The sequence below is a fragment of the Notothenia coriiceps genome, unplaced genomic scaffold (assembly GCF_000735185.1).
Source record: "Notothenia coriiceps isolate Sejong01 unplaced genomic scaffold, NC01 NC01_scaffold00024667, whole genome shotgun sequence".
Taxonomy (NCBI): domain Eukaryota; kingdom Metazoa; phylum Chordata; class Actinopteri; order Perciformes; family Nototheniidae; genus Notothenia; species Notothenia coriiceps.
This window is the reverse complement of record NW_011357368.1, coordinates 3922330-3944655: the sequence shown is the minus strand read 5'-3', so window position 1 is coordinate 3944655 and position 22326 is coordinate 3922330. Positions and strand designations below refer to the sequence as shown.

Genomic DNA, 22326 nt, shown 5'->3' with positions numbered 1-22326 from the left:
TACTACACTACACACTACACACTACACACACTACACACACACACACACACACACACACACACACACACACACACACACACACACACACACACACACACACACACACACACACACACACACACACACACACACACACACACACACACACACACACACACACACAAAATCCCAGCCAGGCTGCAGGTGTGTGTGTGTGTCTCGGGCTAGGTTTCGCTGTGTCTCTGTCTAACGGCCTCACAGGGAGGGGGGGGCAGAAGCTCCAACAAGCCGTTTAAGACAGAGTGTGAATACACATACTATACTGAGATGCTGTATGAGAAACTAATGTGAGTTTGGAAAATTGCACAATATACATTTTTAGTACACCTCAACAATGGAATTATGATCAGTAGAAATGGCCGTGAAATGGGACCTTTAAATAGAAATCCTACAAAAGTAACAGAAAGACAAACAACATTTCATCTTTGGATTTTCTTGGATTTTTCAGAAAAGTGAAGAGGGAAAATGTCTCTGTTTGAGAACTGCATTGTATAAAAGGTTATACGAGTAACCATAGTTTACCAATGTACCAATTATTTGTAGGCCCAAATAATATGCCAGTTTTTTATAATGAATGAGTTTACAAAAACTGAAAAATGCCCATCTAATAAATTAAATAGTTGATATTGTGTCGTGTTGACCAACTATCTGTCTCAAACTTCATAAATATTCAGCATTCAATTACATAAATCGGACATTAGGTGAATAAAAACAAAAATATCTCCATATAAATTCAATCTTTTGTAAACGTGACAATGCACAAGTATATTTAAGTGGTAGGCTACTGAAGTACTTACAGGACTTGAGTAAATGTACTTTTGACCACTGACAGCAGCCTACAATGAGTTTAGCCACAATTGTCTACACATTGAGGGGTCTAGATGTTTTCAGAGAGCCCTGTTTGATCATCCCAAGACATCTGACTGAAATCATTTTTTCTTTTTTCTTATCAGAGGGAGGCACTTGTGAAGTAGTGGCTGCTCACCGATGCTGTAATAAGAACCGTATCGAGGAGCGGTCACAGACGGTCAAGTGTTCCTGTCTGCCGGGGAAGGTGGCGGGAACCACGAGGAACCGACCTTCATGTGTCGACGGTGAGTTTTTTAGCAGACAGAAAACAATATTAGTTTTACTATAATGCTGTCCAAAGTTTGCATGGGAAGCCACATAGAAGAAAAACACATGATTAAATTGTTATCATTGACTCAACTAAACACGGAATGCATTAAACAAAAAGTTAAATCCTGACAGTCGAATCTGCTATGTTTTCTACAGACACAGAGATGTGTTGGAATAAAAAAACATAAGTCAGCCTTGTCCCAGATAAGATTAACATTACCTGGGATAATGTCACAATCAAACTCTGCTGCTGACAAACAGCAGAAGGTATCTGCAGGGGTAAGATTTACTCCAACAGTCAAATTGCTGAATGTAGCACACCTCAGGGAAGAGAACAGAAATAAAGAATATCATAAAGCAAAGAGGTGCAGAGAAAAGCGACTGTTGATTACATATGTTCCTTGTAGATATTTCATGTTTTTTCCACCTGCTTTGACAAATGTCTGCAGCACAGACTCAATCCCTTGTAAGAAATGGATTTGGTGTTCGGCTCTGACACAACTAAAGCACATATTGGCTTTAGGAAAACCTCACCTGCAGCTTTTATCTTAAATCCTTTTGCAAATATTACTGAAATCTCTGAGCGGACCGGGGGAATAGGAGGCTGCTCGATGTCGGCTTCGACAGTTTCCTTTCCTCTGTCACACATTACAAACCATTTACTGTCTACTTACCCTGTATTTAAGGCAATTTTCTCTCCTGACGGCAGAAATGTGGCGTGCATTAAAGTCACAAGTCACAGTCAGACCTACCTTTCCACTCACTCAATGAAAAAAAAAAACCTAGTTCCACCCACCGCATTCATTTATAACTGCCATGAATAGAGAAACCACATTGTAATACTCACCAATTTTGCTTTTGTTACAAGTTGTCTAAAGCACATACATGTGAGATATACAGAAAATCTACTAACTGACGCATTTAACATGACATCGTATCAATAGACAACTCCGCCTAACAGCCACCTATCTGAGAAGCGCCAGTTTGTGCTATCTGGTTTTGCACTCTGTTAGGGTGAAAGGCACCTGCATCACCATTTCTCTTGTCTTTGTTGCCTGTAGCATCCATAGTAATTGGGAAGTGGTGGTGTGAGATGGAGCCTTGCCTGGAGGGGGAGGAATGCAAGACGCTCCCTGACAACTCAGGCTGGATGTGTTACGCCGGCAACAAGATCAAAACCACAAGGGTAAGATAACCTCTCTTGACCGCGGGAAATAAGATGTTATGGCAAAGGAGTGGGCGAGAAAAATGCACAGCGCTCGACACTCGCTGTGGCCTAAACAAAGCAGGATCGAATTTCACTGCCGATTGACTTGTTAACAACACATTCTAACCCCTTAATTTCCTCTTGATTTTTCTCCTGTCAGAACACACAGCCATACACAACATCAACATATTAACAGATTGCAGAAAGGTCTTGAGGGAACGTCTTTGGTGGAAAAGTTAATCAGCAGGTCAGCCTCTTATTTATACCGGGACCTCGTAAGCTAATTAATTTCTCTCAAATGTCTATATTGCTAAGCTTTGTATAAGGGGACACAATTTTAATCATTTCTGTTATATATTCATAACTTAAATATGCCTTTCTTTCCCTTTTCAGCACTGTCACAGGACCAATTATCACAAAGACAATGAACTTATTGTTGCATTATGAAATGTGAACACTTCTCAGATTAAAGTGTAAAAAGCTGTAGAATACATAAAGCACATCCTGCTCAAGGCTTCTGAAAATACTGACGCTCCAAGATGCCCGCGGGGAACTTCATCGTAACCTTGTAATGAATATATTTTCATCATTTCTTTCAAACTTTGAGATGGAACGAGAATGTCTGTGCATTTGGATTAATATCAGAAGAGCATCTGACGCCTCTCCTCAGATATCAGCAAGACAGATAATCACTATGAAGCGCCAACACGGAGAGGAATACATCAAAGGACATGGGACGAGCAAGAACAGTAGTCGACAGCCCTCAGGTTTTTCTTTTTTATTGTAAAGGGGAAAAATATTGTACATAAAATGTTTGTCCTTTTCTTGTCTACATGAACTTTATGATGGAAAAAGATCACTGAAATACCTGAATGCATTCTTGATATTCCCTCTTGTTACCCACAAAACCAAACACCGCCAAAGTGTGATGAGTTTAAGGACGTGATATTAACATAAAACAGAGGCATTGTTCGTAAGACGTTTTACAAATACAGCTTGTGTGTCTTGATTCTGTACAGTTTATCATTTTGTTTGTATGGTTCTTGTATGCCTTTAATCACCTCTTAAAATGGCTGTACCAGTCGAACTTGGTAAAATGTCAGCTACACTCGAGATGATTGATTCACCAAAAATGTGATACCAGTAGGTTGTTTTCGATACTTGAAATGCCTTATTTGTGTCAAATCATTCAAATGATGATATTGTAAATATGAAGCCATTAACTGAGATGTGCTGAAGTTTCATTAAAGTCAATGTTCCTGTAACTTCTCTAAGTGCATCACTGCCACTGGTGATAAATTATACAATACTATGATTACACATTGATGCTAAAATAGCCAAAACACTCACTAAAATTGTAGTTTTAACATTTAAGGAACAATTTTAGGTTTGTCCGTGTGTTAAATAGGTTTTTCTGCATGTAAATGATGGTCTGCAAAGGCAAAAATCCCAACGTTCCCTTCAGAGGGAGTTTCTCTCCCAAACACCCCCATATTGCCTGAAACGCCTCCATTGGACTCCTTTGTTTACCTCAATACAGTGACATCACTATGTTACCCTCACGCTAATATTGGCTTGCGCTCCAACACATCATACTAGATAGGCTAATAGGCAGGAGCACATCTCTTGACCAACAACAGAGCCGGTCAGCTGACCAATCAGAGCAGACTGGGCTCTGGCTTCAGACAGAGGGTGAAAAGAGGTGCTGCAGCACAGGCAGTATGAGAAAAATAAAGAGCTTTTTGAACATTAAAGCATGTAAACATGTCACCGTAAAGAAACAAAATACAAATATGAAACTGAAAAAGAGCATAGAAGGGCTGCTTTAACAAGAACTTTAATATTAAAGTTGTCTGTGTAGTTCCAACCGCTCATTTTGGCTTGCTTGCATCAACAGCACTTCATTATGCCGAGGAAAATAACTATGGATTGACCCATCAGTGAATTTAACAACTTTAAAAAGAACTGATGATTTAAATTGGACCATTGAGTGTCCATAATGGAAGGCTGATTTACCCAGAAAAAAACTCCCACCTATTTCCAATGTATAGGTCTAAGCGAAAAAGTATTTTCGGGGCCAGGCATCACATGAAGGATCCTTAAGTTGTAACTTCACGGTTTGGACTTGCTTCAAAGCTCAGCAATGTTCGTGGGGTCATGTATGAGACAGGCATAAAAAGCTAGCCAACTAGCACCTAAAAAACTCACACGTGCAGTATCATGTGTTCAATTGAACTAAAACAGACATCTGAAAAGGATTTTTCAAAAATAAACCTCTTTAAAAAAAATCCTATTGACAAGCAGGGAATAAATACATATCCAGCCTTGTTGCAGAGCCGTACTAAACAGTCATTTATGTGTTAGAGGTAAAATATAAAACATATATTCTGTTTGCCTTTAAGGAACACGTTTCCTAGAAAACATGCAGGTAAATGTCCACAAGAGCTAAAATGTTTGTATGAGACTGGCAGTATTTTGTATTCTTAAACTATTCATTAAAATCATAATTACCAAAAACATCCCCCATTTCAGAGCTGTCCGTTAGAGCCAGACACCAAGTGTATTAACTGGAGTTGCTGTACACTCAGGTATATAAAGCGAAAAATTATTATACACAGATGAATGGACTCGCTCCTTTATTTACAACTCTTTGATGTAGTATCGCAGTGGGATGCCGGCCCGAGCTTTCACAGCCTCTGCCCCTCTGGAATTATTCCAGGAGGAATTCTGGGTAACTGCTGGTGCTGTGTGACATCCATCTTCTGGAGAAATGAAAGTTTTTCCTGGACCTTTAACTTATTTCATTATTTCCCACTGTCCACTTATTTTCAGCTTTGTTTCCAAGCACTGTTTGTCAGTTAATTTGCAACGGAGAACTTGTACTATTCATTAGATAAATATATGGATGAAATATGCCTAATTTGGTTTTAAAGTATTTATTTAGCTGGATCTGACCAATGATCTGCCAACGTCAAGAAAGCCTGTATACAGTAAAGAGCCTCTGTTTAAAATGGCACCGTTTATTTAAGCGTTGAAGAGGTTTCTTTTATTGATTTTTCTTGCATCTTCCATTGTTCTTGTGAGTGACATTTTAACTTGCGTCAGTTTAACTTATATAAAAAAGTGATTTCAACAATGACAGCTCCCACGAGTTCTCAAATTCCTGGTTCCATGTCGGGGAACTCGGTGACACCGTCCTATGCAAACGTTAGGGAGAAAGCCCAAAGCATTATGTTTTCATCCATTATCTTGACAACGCTGTATCTTCAAATGTATTGTTGCTAAACGCCTGGAGAGAGAAATTGGTTACCCTCAGCAAAACCAATGTTTGGGTTCAGTATTTATACCCATGATGTTCTAGTCTTTGCAAGGACATACATTAAGTCTATTCCACAGGCTATAGAAATATAGGATTAGACGTTGGGCAAACAGGAGAATCTGTAGGGGTCACGGAAATAACTCTAAAGATACAACATGCTGCTGTAAATCTTTTCCTTTTTTTTTTTAAACGTTTAAAAACCTTTCACAATTAGTTTGCACAGGCAGCACTCTTGTGTCTGACAGAATCAAAGTGACGCATGGAGTGCTGAGATTAAATGATATCAAAACCACAAACCCAGTATGTCTTTTTTTTTTTCAAAGAAAGACTTTTCAAAGAAACCCACTGTGAAAAATACGATACAAAAGCAAGTTGATCAGTGCCTAACCTGAACTTGCGAGGGGAGTTTTTCTCTCAATTCAACACATGTTAAGGTTTATTGCATGGCAACTACAGTGAAATTGCATAGTTACTACTTGTCATTATGGCATTTTCACCCCATAAATTATCATATTGTGAATTTGAATCAGTTAGAAACCAAAATGAGGAGAGACAACCATGTTCTGCTGCAATGAAAATGGGTGGTTGTATTAATGGTTAATACTAAATGAATAGGCATCTGAATGCCAAGTATTCAATGTTTGCTGTTTTTCAGCCGTTGCACATGCTATCTGTTGGCCTCGACTGGACTGTGAATGTGCAGCATAAACACAGATGCCAAATTACAGAACACTTTCCATCATCCATTGTACTGAAATTACAACATTTGTCCAAAGGTGCAGCGGCTGCATGAATACATGAAAATGCTGTTTAGGTCGTGCTTTCTTTTGCTTCAGGCCATTGCAATTCAAACTAGCCTTTGACATAATGTTTCCTGTCCAACATGGGATTGCTAAATGGGCATAATATGTGCAAGATGGCAGCGAGCAGCATCTCATTTTCTGTCAGTCTTCCGAGTGGCTCTCTAGGCTGCCGCTGTAGGCTCTGATGTCTCACATCAAGCTGCTGAACAGTGAGAAATAAGACACAAGTGATGGTGATGTGCCCTGACTTCTTTTTATGATGCACCAGGGACGTCCTGGGAATTGAGGCTCCTGTGGGTTTGTTCGGAAGACACATTTCATTCAAAACACTCACACAGTCTAGTCATGCTCCTTTCTCTGCACTTGGAAGTCTCTTCTCCGTTTCCATGAACATCATGGTGCAACTTAAAGCAACAGGACTTGATGATAAGGTGTTAAAGGTGGGGTAGGTAATTCACTTCAGAAACACTTTTTGTTATATTCCATGGAATGCTCTTAACATCCCGATAGCAATGAATAAATTAAATGCTTTGACAATAAATAAATAAAAAATAAAATAAAAAATGTATTCAACAAAATGTCAGACAATACATTTTGGAATTCTTATTATTGAATTATTCTATTTAAAAGTCTGTGTGTGTTGGAGGAGGGGCTCTGTAAGGAAGTCTGAAGGAAGAGGTAGATTTTTTCCGGTTGTGTACTTTCAAATTCTAGCGCACTCGAGCTGGTTTCTCCATTCTTACCTTTAAGTGTTGAAATAAATCGTATCAAGAAAAAAAATCCCCACACATCGATAATTATCTGCTTGAGAGAAGATCCATGCTCAATATGCCTTGGTGCTTTGATCCATTAGTAGTGTATAAAAGGAAATGCAGGCAAACAGTGGATCTGCGCCAGATTTATGTAGACGAAACGGTAATGTTTGCATACGGTGCATAAAAAGCATTCAACGTGATACAAGTCAGTGACTCCATTTTGCAGTTGTTTTCTGAGGCATTAAGCAATTGCAATGATTAAGCAGTCTAATCACACCCTGTAACCGAGAACTGTCTCCACTGGCCCCTGCAGGATTCGGAGATTTTAAAGTCAAGGTAACGCAGACCAAACTAGATTCTAATTAAAGTTGACATCAGGTGCCTCATGCTCCTTTCCCCCCCCTCTTCCTCAGGCTTTCATCTAAATGATTCATGCAGAGAACGCCAGGCCTTTCATGCCGTTAGGTCCTCACAAAGGAATAACAACTTGATCACACAAAGCAAACATAGACAGATTTACAATGACACCGGCACAGTGTCTGTTGCACCGACTTATATCAAGTCATGTCAAACCAATGCGGAGGCGCTCAGAAGACATTTTGTGTTTTTGCGGGGACGTTTCTTACAGATATTCGTGCTGACGAATGTGAGTGTAAATTAAATCAGAGAGCTAAAATTGGTTTTATAATGCAATCACTCTGCAGCATGAAGACAAAATACAACAAAATGTTAAGTTTCCTGTTGTGCTAATTTGAATGTGACCTGCTGTGAACCTGAAGTGATATTTTGGAAATCATTGTGACAAGAGTGTGTCCTCCATATGTTGAGGGATTGAACGATACTACTTTGAAAGAAGACTAGTTTAAGAAACTCATTGTTAGGTAAGAGCATTAGCTAAATGTCTAAGGGAAACACACAATTGAATCGTTCTCTGAAATTGCAGATGATACAGGTAGGCTAAATTGCCAAGCAGAAAAATGAATACTTGGAGGCTTTTTTACTTCTTCTTCTTCTTCTTAAAATTGGGAAGAGGATTTATCTCTGTGTGAGAAAGACTGCCTTGAATTAAAGATGAGCTCCCCCTGCCTTTTGTCAAGCCATTGTGAACAACACAGCATAAAATACATAATAACTACAGGTATGCAAAAATAGGTTGGGTATTATACTTCAGCTTTTTGGAGGAGCTGAACACACACTCACCATGACATGACAATGCCTCCAGGCTGAGTTAGTGGGCTGTGCTCTGTTATTATTGGTATATTTGAATTGCAGGCTTACAATCCTGTCTCTTCAAAAATGGAGTTGAACTTAGTGCTGCTAAAAAAAAGAACTTCAAGTTTGGTTTCTAATGTCTCAGCCTTGAATATAAACAGGTGTGTACCTTTAGAAGAGACATAAAGAACTCCCTGACTATCCGTAAAACATTTTAAGATAGGGATATTATTGTGTTCATTACCAAGAAAGTGTCTGCATAAGATTTTAATTTGTTTGTTTCATGGCTGACAAGGACACAATGTGAGCGGCATCCTTTGAGGCGAAGGACGTGAAATGAGCAGCGAGCGACTCATGTCCCATCCTTCTCCCAGACTGTGGTGACTTGCTGTGGGTTATTTTCTTTCTTACTGCTAAGGCCTCATTCTTTACACTTGACTATAATGGAAACTGACAGTACATCACAATTACCCACAAAAGACACTTTAAAAATAGTTTAGGAAATTAAGCTGGCCTGATCTTAAGGGTGAACACATGGCCCGTGCTGAACTTGAGGGCATGTACAAGTTTAGAGGTCTTCACACCTTTATTCTGTTTTCCTCTTAAAAAATGAAAGCATGCTGGTAAGAATTTGAGTTTCCAACGCCTTTAAGAGAGGGGGAAAAAATAGCAGGCTGCTCATCAACATGTAGACTGATTAAATATTCTAGTGTAACAATTACTTTCTAGGCTATGCACACAGACTTGCAAGGAAATGACAGCTTATCTTTCTCATTTACAACCAAGGCAAAGCAAACATCAGCCAAATACTGTTGAAGCAGCAGATGTACTTCTAGCAGGTTAGAAATACGTGTCTATTTTGACACTGTTAACCTGGATCGCATGCATACTTTAACCTACTTTCTCCACATTTAAATAGAGACACTGACATAACAATGATCTAAGAAAGTAGCGATCAAGACTGTAAAGTCATTAAAATGGTTTCAATAAAATGTTAATAGAGTGGAGGAGAAATGTTTACTATCAGTGACAGCATTGCAAGTATGTGGAGTGATAGGTTTCTTATTGGGAAGTTTAGGGATGCTTCACTTTGGGTAACATGCAGAAGAATAGCACCAGATACCCTGCTCTCATATACTGTATACAACTTTCATATCATGTGAACATGAACCAAAGGGAGAACTACAGCACTTGTGTACTATGTAAAGTAAACATGAGCTCATAGTAAATACTTACAGTATGTATGCTACTTAAACAGCAGCATACATAAACATGGCCACAAAGATGTAAACATTACAAACTTCACAGCGCGTGCAAAAACAGTCACACAGCGAGAAACACACCTGGCGCAGGTGCATAGGCCTACAACTGTAGATGCACACGAGAACACACACACATTAACAAGCATGCTCTCATCTGAACAGTGAGTAACAACTTTAGATGAGTTTTGTTATTGTCCTCGCCTGTCTGCAGCATCATGTGAGGCTTGTGCACCGCGGGGTCCTCCACAGTGGGCTCCAGGTTTAACTTCTCCGCTCATTCATCCTCAAATTAATATAAATTCAGCCCGCTGATTTCCTGAAAGTTTTCAATAATTTAAACCCAAAAAAGGCTCTTCAGGAGCATCAGAGATTATTTTCACACACCTGATTAAATGAAGAAAAACCTGGCTGATCCAACACGAGCATTTAAACATCATGCACGCTGGGTGTGGAATAATTAGTCGGTGAAGCAAATTCGTGGGTGCGTTTGTTATGGGTCACTTAGCACGCTGGCCGGGTGGTGCACTCAATGACATGCTTATTTAAGATAGATCATCCTTTTGTTTAAGCCGAGGCAAAAATAATGCTAACCCTAACCCAATGTAGAGATACTTGTGATTAAAAGTACTTAAAACAACAAGTAGGGCTTTGCAATCACAATTGTGCATGGCTAATGGGATTAAATGAAATTCAAACTACTTCAACCCTGATAGTGCATTGATGGACTCAAAACCCTTTGAGTGAAGTGGTATGAAGCCAAATCCTTGATGCGAATGTCCACAGATTGTTTAATTTGTTTAATCAGTACAAAAACCTCAGTTTTAAAGAAGATTTAGTAAAAGATGGTGAACTCAGTGACTTCTTGGAGTCTCCGTTCGTTGCCTGGCAACCTTATTATTGGTAACAAGACTACAGTAGTACAAATAAATAGTCCTGCAGATGAACCCCCATAAAACCATACGTTGACAGATAAAGATTAATATTTAAAGAGCAAACATTAGAATAGAAAGCAAACAAATGTATTCAACAAAATGTCAGACAATACATTTAGGAATTCTTTATCTTTCTTTTGTATTTATTTATTTAGGAAGGGTCAGGGTCGTCCCTGGCCAACTTGAGGCCCCACGCAAAGTTAGATAATGAGGCCCTCTGTATCGCGAGCGTCGACGTTTTAAAAAATCCATTAACATGCATCCGACACAAAATCACACACCAAAGGAATGATAAAAGCGAATATGCACGGACAGTATGAAAATCAATGATATGAACCTTACTCCACTGTTTTACAGATTTGGATGTTCCTTAGTTCTGTCGGCTGGTAGTTTCAAATATAATTCAAATTATTTATATGGGGTGTTAATAAGTGAAACTAAAACAATATTTTACTTACTTAATGTTAATCTCCTCATGTCAAACAAAGTTTAGTTTAGTTTATTTATTTATTTATAGTGTCGTGGACAGTTCCCATCGATGAACTGTCACAAAAACAGTAAATGGAGCAGCTTTAGCCGACATGGCTAATTTCCAGCTGTTCTCCCCGGCCAGATGGTAATAGACACCCTTAAAATCACAATATACCAACAGCATTAGTTATAAAAAAATATAAAATAAAATAAAAAGGATAAAAGACAAGTAGATACAGGCGAAAGGATAAGAGAGGATAAAAGAGAACAATAAACAACACACGTTACTACATACAGTACATGTCACATAGCACATCACAATCACATAACAGAAACGAGGGGCAACATCCATGATCACAACATGTAACACAACATGTAACACTCACGCCATACTCAACACAGACTAGTGTGTGCAAGTGTAGTTCTCAGTGAACCATGTTTTAAAGTGAGCTGTGAAGGTGGTATGTGTATGTATGTATGTCTTTGATTTGGGTGGGTAGAGAGTTCCAGTTTTGTATTGCTGTGACCGAGAATGATGACTGACCAAAAGTACTCTTCCTGAATGGGACTGATAGGTCGCCACGTGTGGAGCTTCTAGTGGTCAGTTTGGTGTTGTTACGTTGAGTAACCAATGAGTTAAGAGGGGGAGCTGCTGTATTGTGCAGGATTTTGTAAACCAGAACGATGTTCCTATACTTTATTAAATGTTCCCAACTCAGGATGTTATGCTTGTTGAGGATGGTACAGTGATGGGAGCGGTTAGGTTTCTGGTCCAGTACTTTGAGGGTTTGTTTGTACAGGGTTGCTAGTGGCTTCAGTGTGGAGCTGTTAGTTTTCCCCCAGCTTGTGAGACAGTATGTTAGATGTGACATGATCATGGCATTCATGTATAATTGGGCAGAATTCTAGTGACTTTAGTTTGGCTGTTCTGATAAACATTGCAATAAAACCTTGATCTTTACTGGCCATTCAGTTTTATATCCTACCTTTACTTTTATTAAGGGAAATCAGAATAACTCTTTCGCTCAAGATATGCCAGTTTGTATGAAAAAGATGAAATTATTTTTAACAAAAACGGGTTAAATGTAAAGTTACAATTGGTTACGGGAGGTAGATTTTCCCATTTTCACCCAGTATCAGAAATAAAAGAAAAACAGTTGAATACAAATATATAAAATTATATGAAAAATCTTAAAAAACATTTAAAATGGTTCTCAGTGCAGTTGTGCCAATGTCTCTCGCCTCCCTGTACAGAAAACAGTGTCTCTTTCATTAGTGTAACATGCAGCCATAAGGCATGGATGCATATGAATACATAACACGCATTTGATAACATTAATATAATCCAATTAATGTTTGTTCGTTAGAGTGTTATTGGTTAGCTTCCTGTTTTAATGAAGCAACACTTTTTTAATTTCTTTACACGATAATTTGTATACATAATGCCAAAGCAACTAGATGAAACCTCTCAGCCATGACCAAACTACTCTCAGTCTATTGCTCTGAGTCGCCTATAGTTGCCTGCAGTAAAAAAAAAGGCTAATTTGGTACACACACACACACACACACACACACACACACACACACACACACACACACACACACACACACACACACACACACACACACACACACACAGATAGAGAGAGCAAGAGGCAAGGAGAATTGTGTTTACATTTTATTACAAGTGTCAACTCCATATGAGGAAAAAGTTGTTAAAGTGGAATTGAACAGTGTTTCCATTATGTTTTTCATGTGCCCCAGGACAGTTTATTTTCTATTAGGGAAAATGAACTACTGTCCCCAATAGACAGTCACCAGAGAGGGAAGGGTCTCTGCAACATATCACCTGCAAACTGATATCAAATAAGCTGCCACGGAAAAGTGTTATTTGTCACTGGTTTGGAGTTAGAGACTCATATCTAATCAAATCGTTCAAACTTTTCTCTAAATGTGTGTTGTTTCGGTCTTATTTTATGGATAAAATGAGAAAAAATGTGAACGTATGTGCCCTACTATGCTTATTTTCAGGTTCAGTGTAACATAGTGATGTCAGTCTGTTATGGAAGTTTACAAAGCAGTCCACTCCGGGGGTTTCAGGCACGGGGGATTGAGTGGGAGAGAGACTTCCTGTGGAGGGAACGACAGGATTTTAGCATTTGGAGACCATTTACATCCACAAACCTAGAACACTGCAGGAAGGAAAAACCCCCAAAAGCATAATAGGGCCCCTTTAATCATCTGCCTCATCTGTAAAACATTGTTCTTATTCCATTGCAAAGAGAATCTCATAACTCCAACCTTATCTCGCTGCTTTCAGTTCAAATTTAGGAGTACATTTCTGTATTTGAAGTCATGTATTATGACAGGGGCTCACAGGGTTTCTTCTCAATACGTCCAGATTAACAGAGATAACGCTCTTGAGACTGGATTTAAGGTTATTTTAAAGTTAAAAGCTAATCATGCAGCGTGGAAAGATTTCTTAAACTTTTATGAGAACCTCCTTAAATGTGTATAAATCACAGTTTATCTCAGATACATCTAAAAGTCATCTTAAAAAAGGTCACATCAGCTCCTTTGAAAATGAAAATTGTGAGTGCTGCGGGTATTTTAGGAATATATTGGTACTCATTTGAGGGTGCGTGCTGTCATCGTTGACATAAACCCCAGTGGGGCATAACATATTTTTACCTTATAAGAAAAGTTCCCAAAAGTTTGTTCTTGTTGAGAATTTTAAAAACAAAATCTCTTATTTGAACAAGTAAAGGTTACAGACAATATACAAATATGACAGTATGTACAGTACACAGGAATACAAAATTAGTTCAATGTTTGTGAAAAAGTAATCACCGTGTAAGGATGGTACTTATATGGAAGTCACACATCAAGGTTTCCCTTTCAATTTCTTTTTTCTGCAGCTTCTGTAAAGTCAGTCAGCAGATTTAGTTATTTTCTTTCCAAACCTTTTTTCATCCAGATCTACTTAGATTTTATTACCAGTCGGGGAATCTTGGGACCTTCAACTTTAATGAGCTTTGCATTTCTGTACAATACAGATACAGATAAAAACCAGATGGAGAATGGTTCAATGAGCGGGTAAATAGACTTTAGACTTTACCTTAGAGTAAAATATTAAACCCTCTCTGTAAACTCCAATGTCAAGCCTGAGAAGTTAAATCAGTAACCAAAATCATCTTTAATAAAGTACAATTCTCTTTCCATTTGCATGAAGAGGTTAAAATAGCTTGTACATAGTTTGTGTATACATCCTTCCTGCATTTAAGGGAAGCGTCATTGCCAAAACTGAACAGAATCTTAAGTGACGAATCATGAAAAGCCACAGTGATTATTCTCATTATGAGTCTTAATGAATGGTTTTAAATATTCTTATTCTGTCACACTGACGCTCAAACACCTAAAGCTGTTGAACTAGCAATCACACAAGACAAAGAAAAGCAGCAGTTCCCAAATGCAATGATGATGTCTGGCCTTGAATGATTTACGCAGTGAAAGGGAGAGTGATATGTTGAGTAATTCATCTGGTCCAGATGTTCTGAAACAATACTGTAATTACGGTTTAAGCACAGGTCATTGCAGCACTCCTTAGGGTGCCATACAACACAACAGCTGTAACTTTGTCAAGCCCCTGAGAGTTGTTAATTCAAATGTAAGGTCGTTTTATTGCCATGCAGTCATTTTTGATGATTGAAATGGATTGCCTTATATACCAAGGATTTTTATCATTGAATGAGCCCTATGGATAGTATTATATTCAGTCAGCGTTCAGATTCAATATACCAAAGGTATTCTGTAAACAGTACGTTCAACCATCATCTTCTGACTTGACCTGATCTTATCGTCTCCTTTTTTAATACTGTTGTCAGATCAAAGCTTCTGATGGGTAGGTAGGTACAATACCATAAACAGTCATATTGAAACGCTGAAGCTTACATAGCCCATGAACATAATCCGTTTTTTATATGAATAGTTTTCCATTATACTTTATACAACGCAAATGTCTAAAATGCATTATAAACATTGCTCTATAATCTTCTTTCACTTTTACATAATGCTAAATTTAACAATAACCATTTCATATAACAAAGCATTTTATAATCCTTCATAATTGTTGCTCACTGACATTTAATTGTGCAAGGCTCACAGAGTAGTATAATTACATAGTTGTGTAATACAATGCATTATTTTCATAGGGCGACTGTGGCTGTGAGGGAGTGTGGTCGTCTTTCAACCAGAAGGTTGTGGGTTCGATCCCAGCCCATGCAGTCAACATGTCGATGTATCCTTGGGCAAGATACTTAACCCTGAGTTGCTCCTGATGGCATGGCCAACGGTGTGTGAATGTGTGTGAATGTTAGGTCCTAGAGTAAGGTACACTGCTCTGTATGAATGGGTGTGAATGGGTGAATGACATGTAGTATGTAAAGCCGAGGCCGATGCGAGGTAGCGATGGGATGTCTACCAGTAAGTACATCGGGGCAGTCCGAATAGAATTACATTTACCTGACATGAGATATATGCGAAATAGTCAGAAATTCNCTAACCTAAAGCATACAATAACCCCTTATAATAACTGACAACAAGCTTGTTATGTATTGATGTATATATGAATTATATATGCCTGTATTAGTTCACTTAAAGCACATAATGACAAAGTAGGAATAGAGACATTGTATTGCATAATAACTGATTATAATGCGTAATGAAAATAATGCATTGTATTACACAACTATGTAATTATACTACTCTGTGAGCCTTGCACAATTAAATGTCAGTGAGCAACNAATAACTGATTATAATGCGTAATGAAAATGGTAAATGGGCTGTACTTATATAGCGCTTTATCCAGTCTTTAAGACCCCTCATGTAGTATGTAAAGCACTTTGAGGGGTCTTAAAGACTGGATAAAGCGCTATATAAGTACAGCCCATTTACCATTTTCATTACGCATTATAATCAGTTATTATGCAATACAATGTCTCTATTCCTACTTTGTCATTATGTGCTTTAAGTGAACTAATACAGGCATATATAATTCATATATACATCAATACATAACAAGCTTGTTGTCAGTTATTATAAGGGGTTATTGTATGCTTTAGGTTAGTAATAAAAAATAGAATTAACCGAAAAACGTCAGCGATTAACCAGCAAATATGACAAACGGTGATACTTGAAGTCATTATAAAATGCTTTATCATATATTTTGCCTACTGGTATAAATCATTGCAAATATGAGTGCTTATATTATACAGTGCTATAAGCAGATTGAATACATGTTAATAACACATTACAGAACGTTTTATTTATTACCAAAGGCATGTTACTCTATTTGTGAATGACATAATTGATATAGAGGAGAAGTTTTTCAAAATGTCCCAGTAATCACATTACTATGATGACATGAATCTTAAAATGACATGATTTTGATGACATGCATATTGAATATGAATCTGAAGTTGTCCATAAAGCAAAGCCAAGCATCAAGTGACTTGCACTGCGTGACAGCTCAGGGAAGAATCTTGTCACCACCAGGACATAATGTATAATTGTATTTAGTAAAAGTTGAGAAGTCTGCTTAGCATTCAGCTGCATTCAACTCTCACAGCATGTGGCATTCATACAAGTCTGATGCCACAGATGGGATGATTTGCAGCCACAGTGTTAGCGTTATTTTAAAATGTCTCTTCCATGCAAAGGTAAAATGCAAAGTATCTGACTAAATGCAAGAGATAAAAGAGAGGCAATCAGGGCGGGCCCAGAAGGAATATTACTCAGACAACTGATGAAATGGTAATAACAGTAAATATTCTGTTCTGTTATTGTCTACAATTTGCTTCAAGGCAGAGAATCTCCAATGTTTCCCATCATTACTATACGCAAAGTTCCCTCCACAGGAGTACTCAGTTTAGAGAGACAAACAAAAGCATGATGTAAATACTCTCAGCAGTGAAGAAGCCCCTCTTCTCTCTCCCCTTTCTCCCCATGATTAGCATTTCAAACAGTCCTTGTTTTTGCATCAGAGCTTCATGCCATCACAGCCTTGCAGGTGGCCTGTCCAACCAGTGGAGTCAAAAAGCAGCCTTTCCGTGTGTGTGTGTAGTTGTGTGAGGGCGTGCTTGGGAGAGCGCCTCTTCTTGGTAAGGAGTAGTCCAAAGGGACCTGACCTCTTTACAGAGCTCGGAGTAAAAGCATTGTTTACAAATGCTAATCATAAATATCTCAGTATTTGTGGTCTCCTGCTTTGATCGACAGAGACAGTCACAAGCATCAAACTGGATTTACATTCTGCCTCCTGAAAATCCACAAAATCTCTCTTTAAGTGTCTGCCAGCAGGTCCATCCAAACTTTGATTGAGTGCATAACAATGTGCCCAGCATATCAAGCACTGAAACAATGATACAGACGATTGCAGTTGCTGTCTGTTTGGACTGGGAAAGGGCGCTGCGACATTTTATCTCAAGTCAGATGCTAATTGATTGTCCGCTCCGTGGGATTAACCCGACCAAAATTGTGTTTAAAGCAAAAGGGAAATTAAAAATAATGAGCTGCTGCGGTTTAAAGCTCATCTAATTAAATCTATATTGTTCTTTGCTCTATCTGACGGGGCGTTCACTGTCCTCAGAGTCCAGTGTTAGTTAGGGTGATGCAGCAGGTCGGGACAGGCTTCGAATGATTAGATTGGGCTCCTGTCTTGCTACCGCGCCACCTAAAAACAAAAACATATTAAAGTACAAAGTTTCAACAACTCGTTAATTTCAACCTCAATATACTTTAAACTAAATTAAGCTGAGGGATATGATAAAAAACGTCCATTTCATTTAGCATATAAAGTAATTAGCTCCACCGTTACCAGCTGCAACACTAACGTGATTAACATATTAATGCGTCAATATCTATAATTACTTTATATATTGTAAATTATTCAGAAATTCAGCAAAATTGGGTGTTTTTCCTCAAGTATATAATGATGTTAATACTTTTGCACTCGTACGTAATTCAATATTTGGATGCAAGAACTTTACGTGTACCAGTGTGTCTGAGCCCTTCTTCCCTGTTCTAACCCTTTCTGTTCAGTAGAATAATCTGATGCACCGCATGACTACTGGGCATCCTTTGATCCCTGGCCGCATGCTGCCAGAGCTAACTTTCCACTGTTTCACTGTAAAATGCTCCCCCCAGGATTCATACACATAAAACAGTTCAACAAAAAGGCAATTTATAAGAAAATGCATTTCCAAACACAGTGGGGTTTCCTTTGGCCGTCAGATTTAATTACATGGGTTTTACTGTTTAGTATTAGTTTACAGCTTATTTCCTGTTTGTCCTCTTGGCCCCATCATTCACACGATTATAGAATTAGGGTTTCTGAGCCAACTGTGCCTGGCAGAGAGCAAGACGGTTGATATGGCCGATGGGAGCAGTTATTATGCCTGATTGTGGAATCTTTCGGGCATTAAAGGAGAGCTTACTAAATAAAGCTTTATGATGAGCATTCACAAGTCTGTCGGCCCTGTTTTGCATGAGAGTGTTGCAATAAAAAAGGAGAAGATTTACCATAAGACTGAGTTTTAGCCTCTATAAATACCACGCCTTAAACTAAATCCATTTTGTGTTATTTCCTCTGTTGTGGCCACTGTGACTCAGAGCGAGTCTGGCCTTACCTTTGTAGTCTTTACTTTGTTCCCAGAGATGCATGACCATCCAGTGAGGTCTGGGAGAGCCCGGCAGTCTTCCCCATCTAGACAAGGCTCCATTTTACACCACCACTTCTGACGAACAATGGAGGCTGGAAAGAATCACACCACAGCCGAAGGTCACTTTAAAGAAAGGACTTCAAAATACACTTGTTTGGTAAAAGCATAGACTGCAGGGGAAAAATACATCTCAATCAGATGTCAACTTCTCAAATACCCCTTAATCAGTGGACTCTGCTGAAACTGACTGTACTCTTAACAATAATATATTCATGTCATGCCGGAGTATTTCAGGTTGAGAGAGGAAGAAGAGGGTCCCAGTAATATTACCTTCAACACAAGAGGGCAGAGCTCTTGTTGTCCCTGCCACCTGTCCTGGGAAGCACGAGCACTTGACTGTTTGAGAGCGTTCCTCAATTTTGTTCTTGTTGCAGCAACGATGAGCAGCAACCACTTCACAAGTCCCTGTCCTCTTCTGCGATGACCCTGAAGAAGAGAATTTAGAGGAAAAGGTGACAATTTGTCATACTTTACATGTAAGTAGAGGCAACTTGAGTGACTTCAGCCGGAACAAATGACATTATTATACTCACGTTTTCTTGGCTTAGATAGTTGTTACATTTAAATAAATATGGTTACACTCGTTCAGATTGTCAGATAAGCAAAGCAGTACTTCAACCCTAGTGTTGATGTTTCTAAAGCCACAGCGCCACCAAGTGGATGAACAAACATCAGCACTCATGTCACACGAAAACCCATATACAATTTTAAAACATTTTAGCAGCCATCGGCATGTTTGGATACCTAATTGAATTTGATTCGTTTTGGATTGCCTAACTAAAGAGAAACTACAAAAATAAACCACATGAACAGAAATATCTGTCCAACATCTGCTGCTGCATTACTTTACCAAAAAAAGAAAAAATGCTTTTGGTGATAATCACACCGCTGGTGATTCATCCTGAGACACTTAAAGAGATCTTCCAAATTAAGAGGTGCAACAAAGCAGAAGTAAAAGAAAAGATAAAGGTCAAACTCATGCATGCTTGTTGTTGCTGAACCTAAAGTGCTTGATTGACCAACAACACCTGCATGGATGGAAGGTTAATTCATAAATAAAGTGTTGTTTAAAATCAGACTACAATCAAGATCAGAAATGGAACCTGTAATTATACAAAACAAAGAAACATCTCAGTTTTAATGTAACACTAAACTACTTCACTACATTTGAGTTATAAAAATTGTACTCTTTACAAAATACTGCATAGGCTTATGAAATACAATGGAATAATATGGATTAAACCAGTGGTTCATAACATTTTCCAGCTTGTGGACCCTTAAAACAATAACTGAATATATATTTGGGTTGCCTCATCTCCCAATCCCTCCTTGGAGGGGGCATGACCCCTAAAAGGTCTTAACTTTAACTTGTTATGGAGTACTTCCACATTATTTTATGGGTATTTTTACTAAGCTAAAGGATATAAATACTTCCACCACCATTGCTTTAATTGCAACAACTTAGGTATGTGGCCAATCAAATCCCTTTACATTCATTTTCTTATCTGTCTTACTACTGGGATCTGTCTAAACATCAAAAACCGACACCTTCCATATTGACTTTTGTGTCTAATGACAAGGTTTCAGGTTACGTTGCTTGAACTAAGTTCTCTATAGGCGACCATGGTGGTGACCAGGAGCCATAATGAGACCCTCAGGGGGTGAGACAGGTCTGGTTGGGTCTGACACTCACCTGTCTGTCCTCGGGAGCTTTGGTTGCCAGTGGACACAAGCTGGCTGCAGAGGCTTACTACACAAAGGAGCAGGAGGCTCCAGTGTAACGGTCGTGGCAATATGTTCAGCTTCATCTCGCCTGCACAGAGAAAGAGGCTCATGCACACTCAATCAGAATTAGACCAATATGTGGGATCATTAAGTCAATTAATATGGCTTTTTAAATGCTTCTGATATCTCTCCTGATATGTGATTCATTCAATCATTGCATCTATTTGCTCAAACGTGACTCTCACATCACTGGGCCAAGCCAAGGCAAATTAAAGAAATGCCAATAAAAGGCCGATCCGAGGCAGATGAGAGCTTGCACTCATGTCTGACTCATATTATCCCTTCAGCTGAAAACAGCTCTGTATTCAAAGCTAAACTCTCCCTCCAAAACAAGTTGTATTCCACATGAGTCACAGAAAAACTGGGACATTGACTTTGAAGCAGCAATAATGAATGCAGGACAAAGATGACAGAGTAAAACATCACTGCTCACTCAGTTTGCTTGAGGAATTTCACCAGTTATATATTGGCTATAGCTTAGAGTTGCAGGTAAAGATTATTTGTGTTCATATCAATAACTCTGCAGAAAGGCAATTTGAAACTAACAAAACAAATATTTGATTTACAATCACGTGACACAAATGATTGCGCTTAAGGAGCTGGAACCAGCAAAATGTCAAGAATTGTGCTTGAAATAATAACGATTATTCGAGCTTGATAATAGTATGCCATTCATTTTTTTGTCAATAATATGTTTCATGTTTACATTATATTGTTATGATATACATTTATATATCTTATCCTCATAAATAAAACCTTTATTCATAGTTCTGTCAGTAGCCTACACATTCACGTCTTGCATACACATAGCAAGGCTACACTACTAAAATCATCAAACAAAGTTACTCTGCCAGCCTTTAAACATTTTAGAACATCAGATATATCAAAAATAAACACAGGGCCTGTTGACATTTCCCAGACTATTGGCAGCGATTGATATTCTTAAAAAAATATGAAACTACTTACCTCTGTTCAGGTTATTGATATGCATGATAAACCACTGCTGGAGCCTCGATCGGTTTCTGGGTTTGCATCATGCATGGGCTACTCTATAAAACTATCGTTTCGGGAAGGATGCGAAAGTTTAGTGTAGATATGATCCTCCATTTTCAGATTTTTTCTTTCCCAATTAAGAGAACGAGGGAGGAAAAATAACGCCCCAGCTGATACAGCCAACACGTCGGTTCACAGAAACCCTACACCTTTACACCTCAGCTGCTCTACCTGCAGAAACTACTCTCACAAACAGGATGTGAAGTGACAGATATGTTGTTCTGTGAACACAGCGGCATCCCTCCGAGCCTGGCAGCTTTAACCGTCGGGAAATTTAAAACTTAATCAAGAGAGAGAAACCATCTGTCCCCCGGACAATGTGCGGCCACTTTCATTAGCGCCATAAGAAGCTTAAAGTGCGGAGCGACATGTCACAAAGCGGACAGAGGGAGAAACGGAGAGGCCGAGTAATCTTCTCACGAGATATGTCATGCCTTCCCCTTAAGATAACATTTGAAAAACAGCTTTTTTTATTATTAGTATTTGGCTGTCATTTTGCCAAACAGCAAAGGTGAGATGACACACCCTGTTTGTTTGGTTCAAGCTCCCGGAATGAAATTTTTATTTTGCAAACCCACTAATGAAGCAAATCAC

General features: G+C 38.6%; 2 protein-coding genes across 3 annotated transcripts in view; one reads left to right on the top strand and one right to left on the bottom strand.

Moving 5' to 3' along the window:
• The window catches only part of LOC104955227 (protein FAM19A1-like), a 21883-nt gene extending 18288 nt beyond the window's left edge, over positions 1–3595 (top strand). For both annotated transcript variants that reach the window (XM_010782497.1, XM_010782499.1), the window contains exons 3-6: positions 993–1133; positions 2220–2344; positions 2526–2612; positions 2759–3595. In XM_010782497.1, the coding sequence (XP_010780799.1) occupies positions 993–1133; positions 2220–2344; positions 2526–2558 (299 nt within the window). In that variant the 3' untranslated portion in view covers positions 2559–2612; positions 2759–3595. The remainder of the gene's footprint in view (positions 1–992; positions 1134–2219; positions 2345–2525; positions 2613–2758) is intronic.
• A 12784-nt stretch (positions 3596–16379) lies between these two features.
• Positions 16380–21777, bottom strand: LOC104955226 (protein FAM19A4-like). Its single transcript, XM_010782496.1, has 5 exons — positions 21646–21777; positions 20588–20707; positions 19165–19320; positions 18802–18926; positions 16380–17846 (listed from the first exon to the last, which is right to left on the bottom strand). The coding sequence occupies exons 1-5, from the start codon at positions 21668–21670 to the stop codon at positions 17835–17837; spliced, it is 438 nt and encodes a 145-aa protein (XP_010780798.1). The 5' UTR covers positions 21671–21777; the 3' UTR covers positions 16380–17834.
• Positions 21778–22326: the final 549 nt, after the last annotated feature.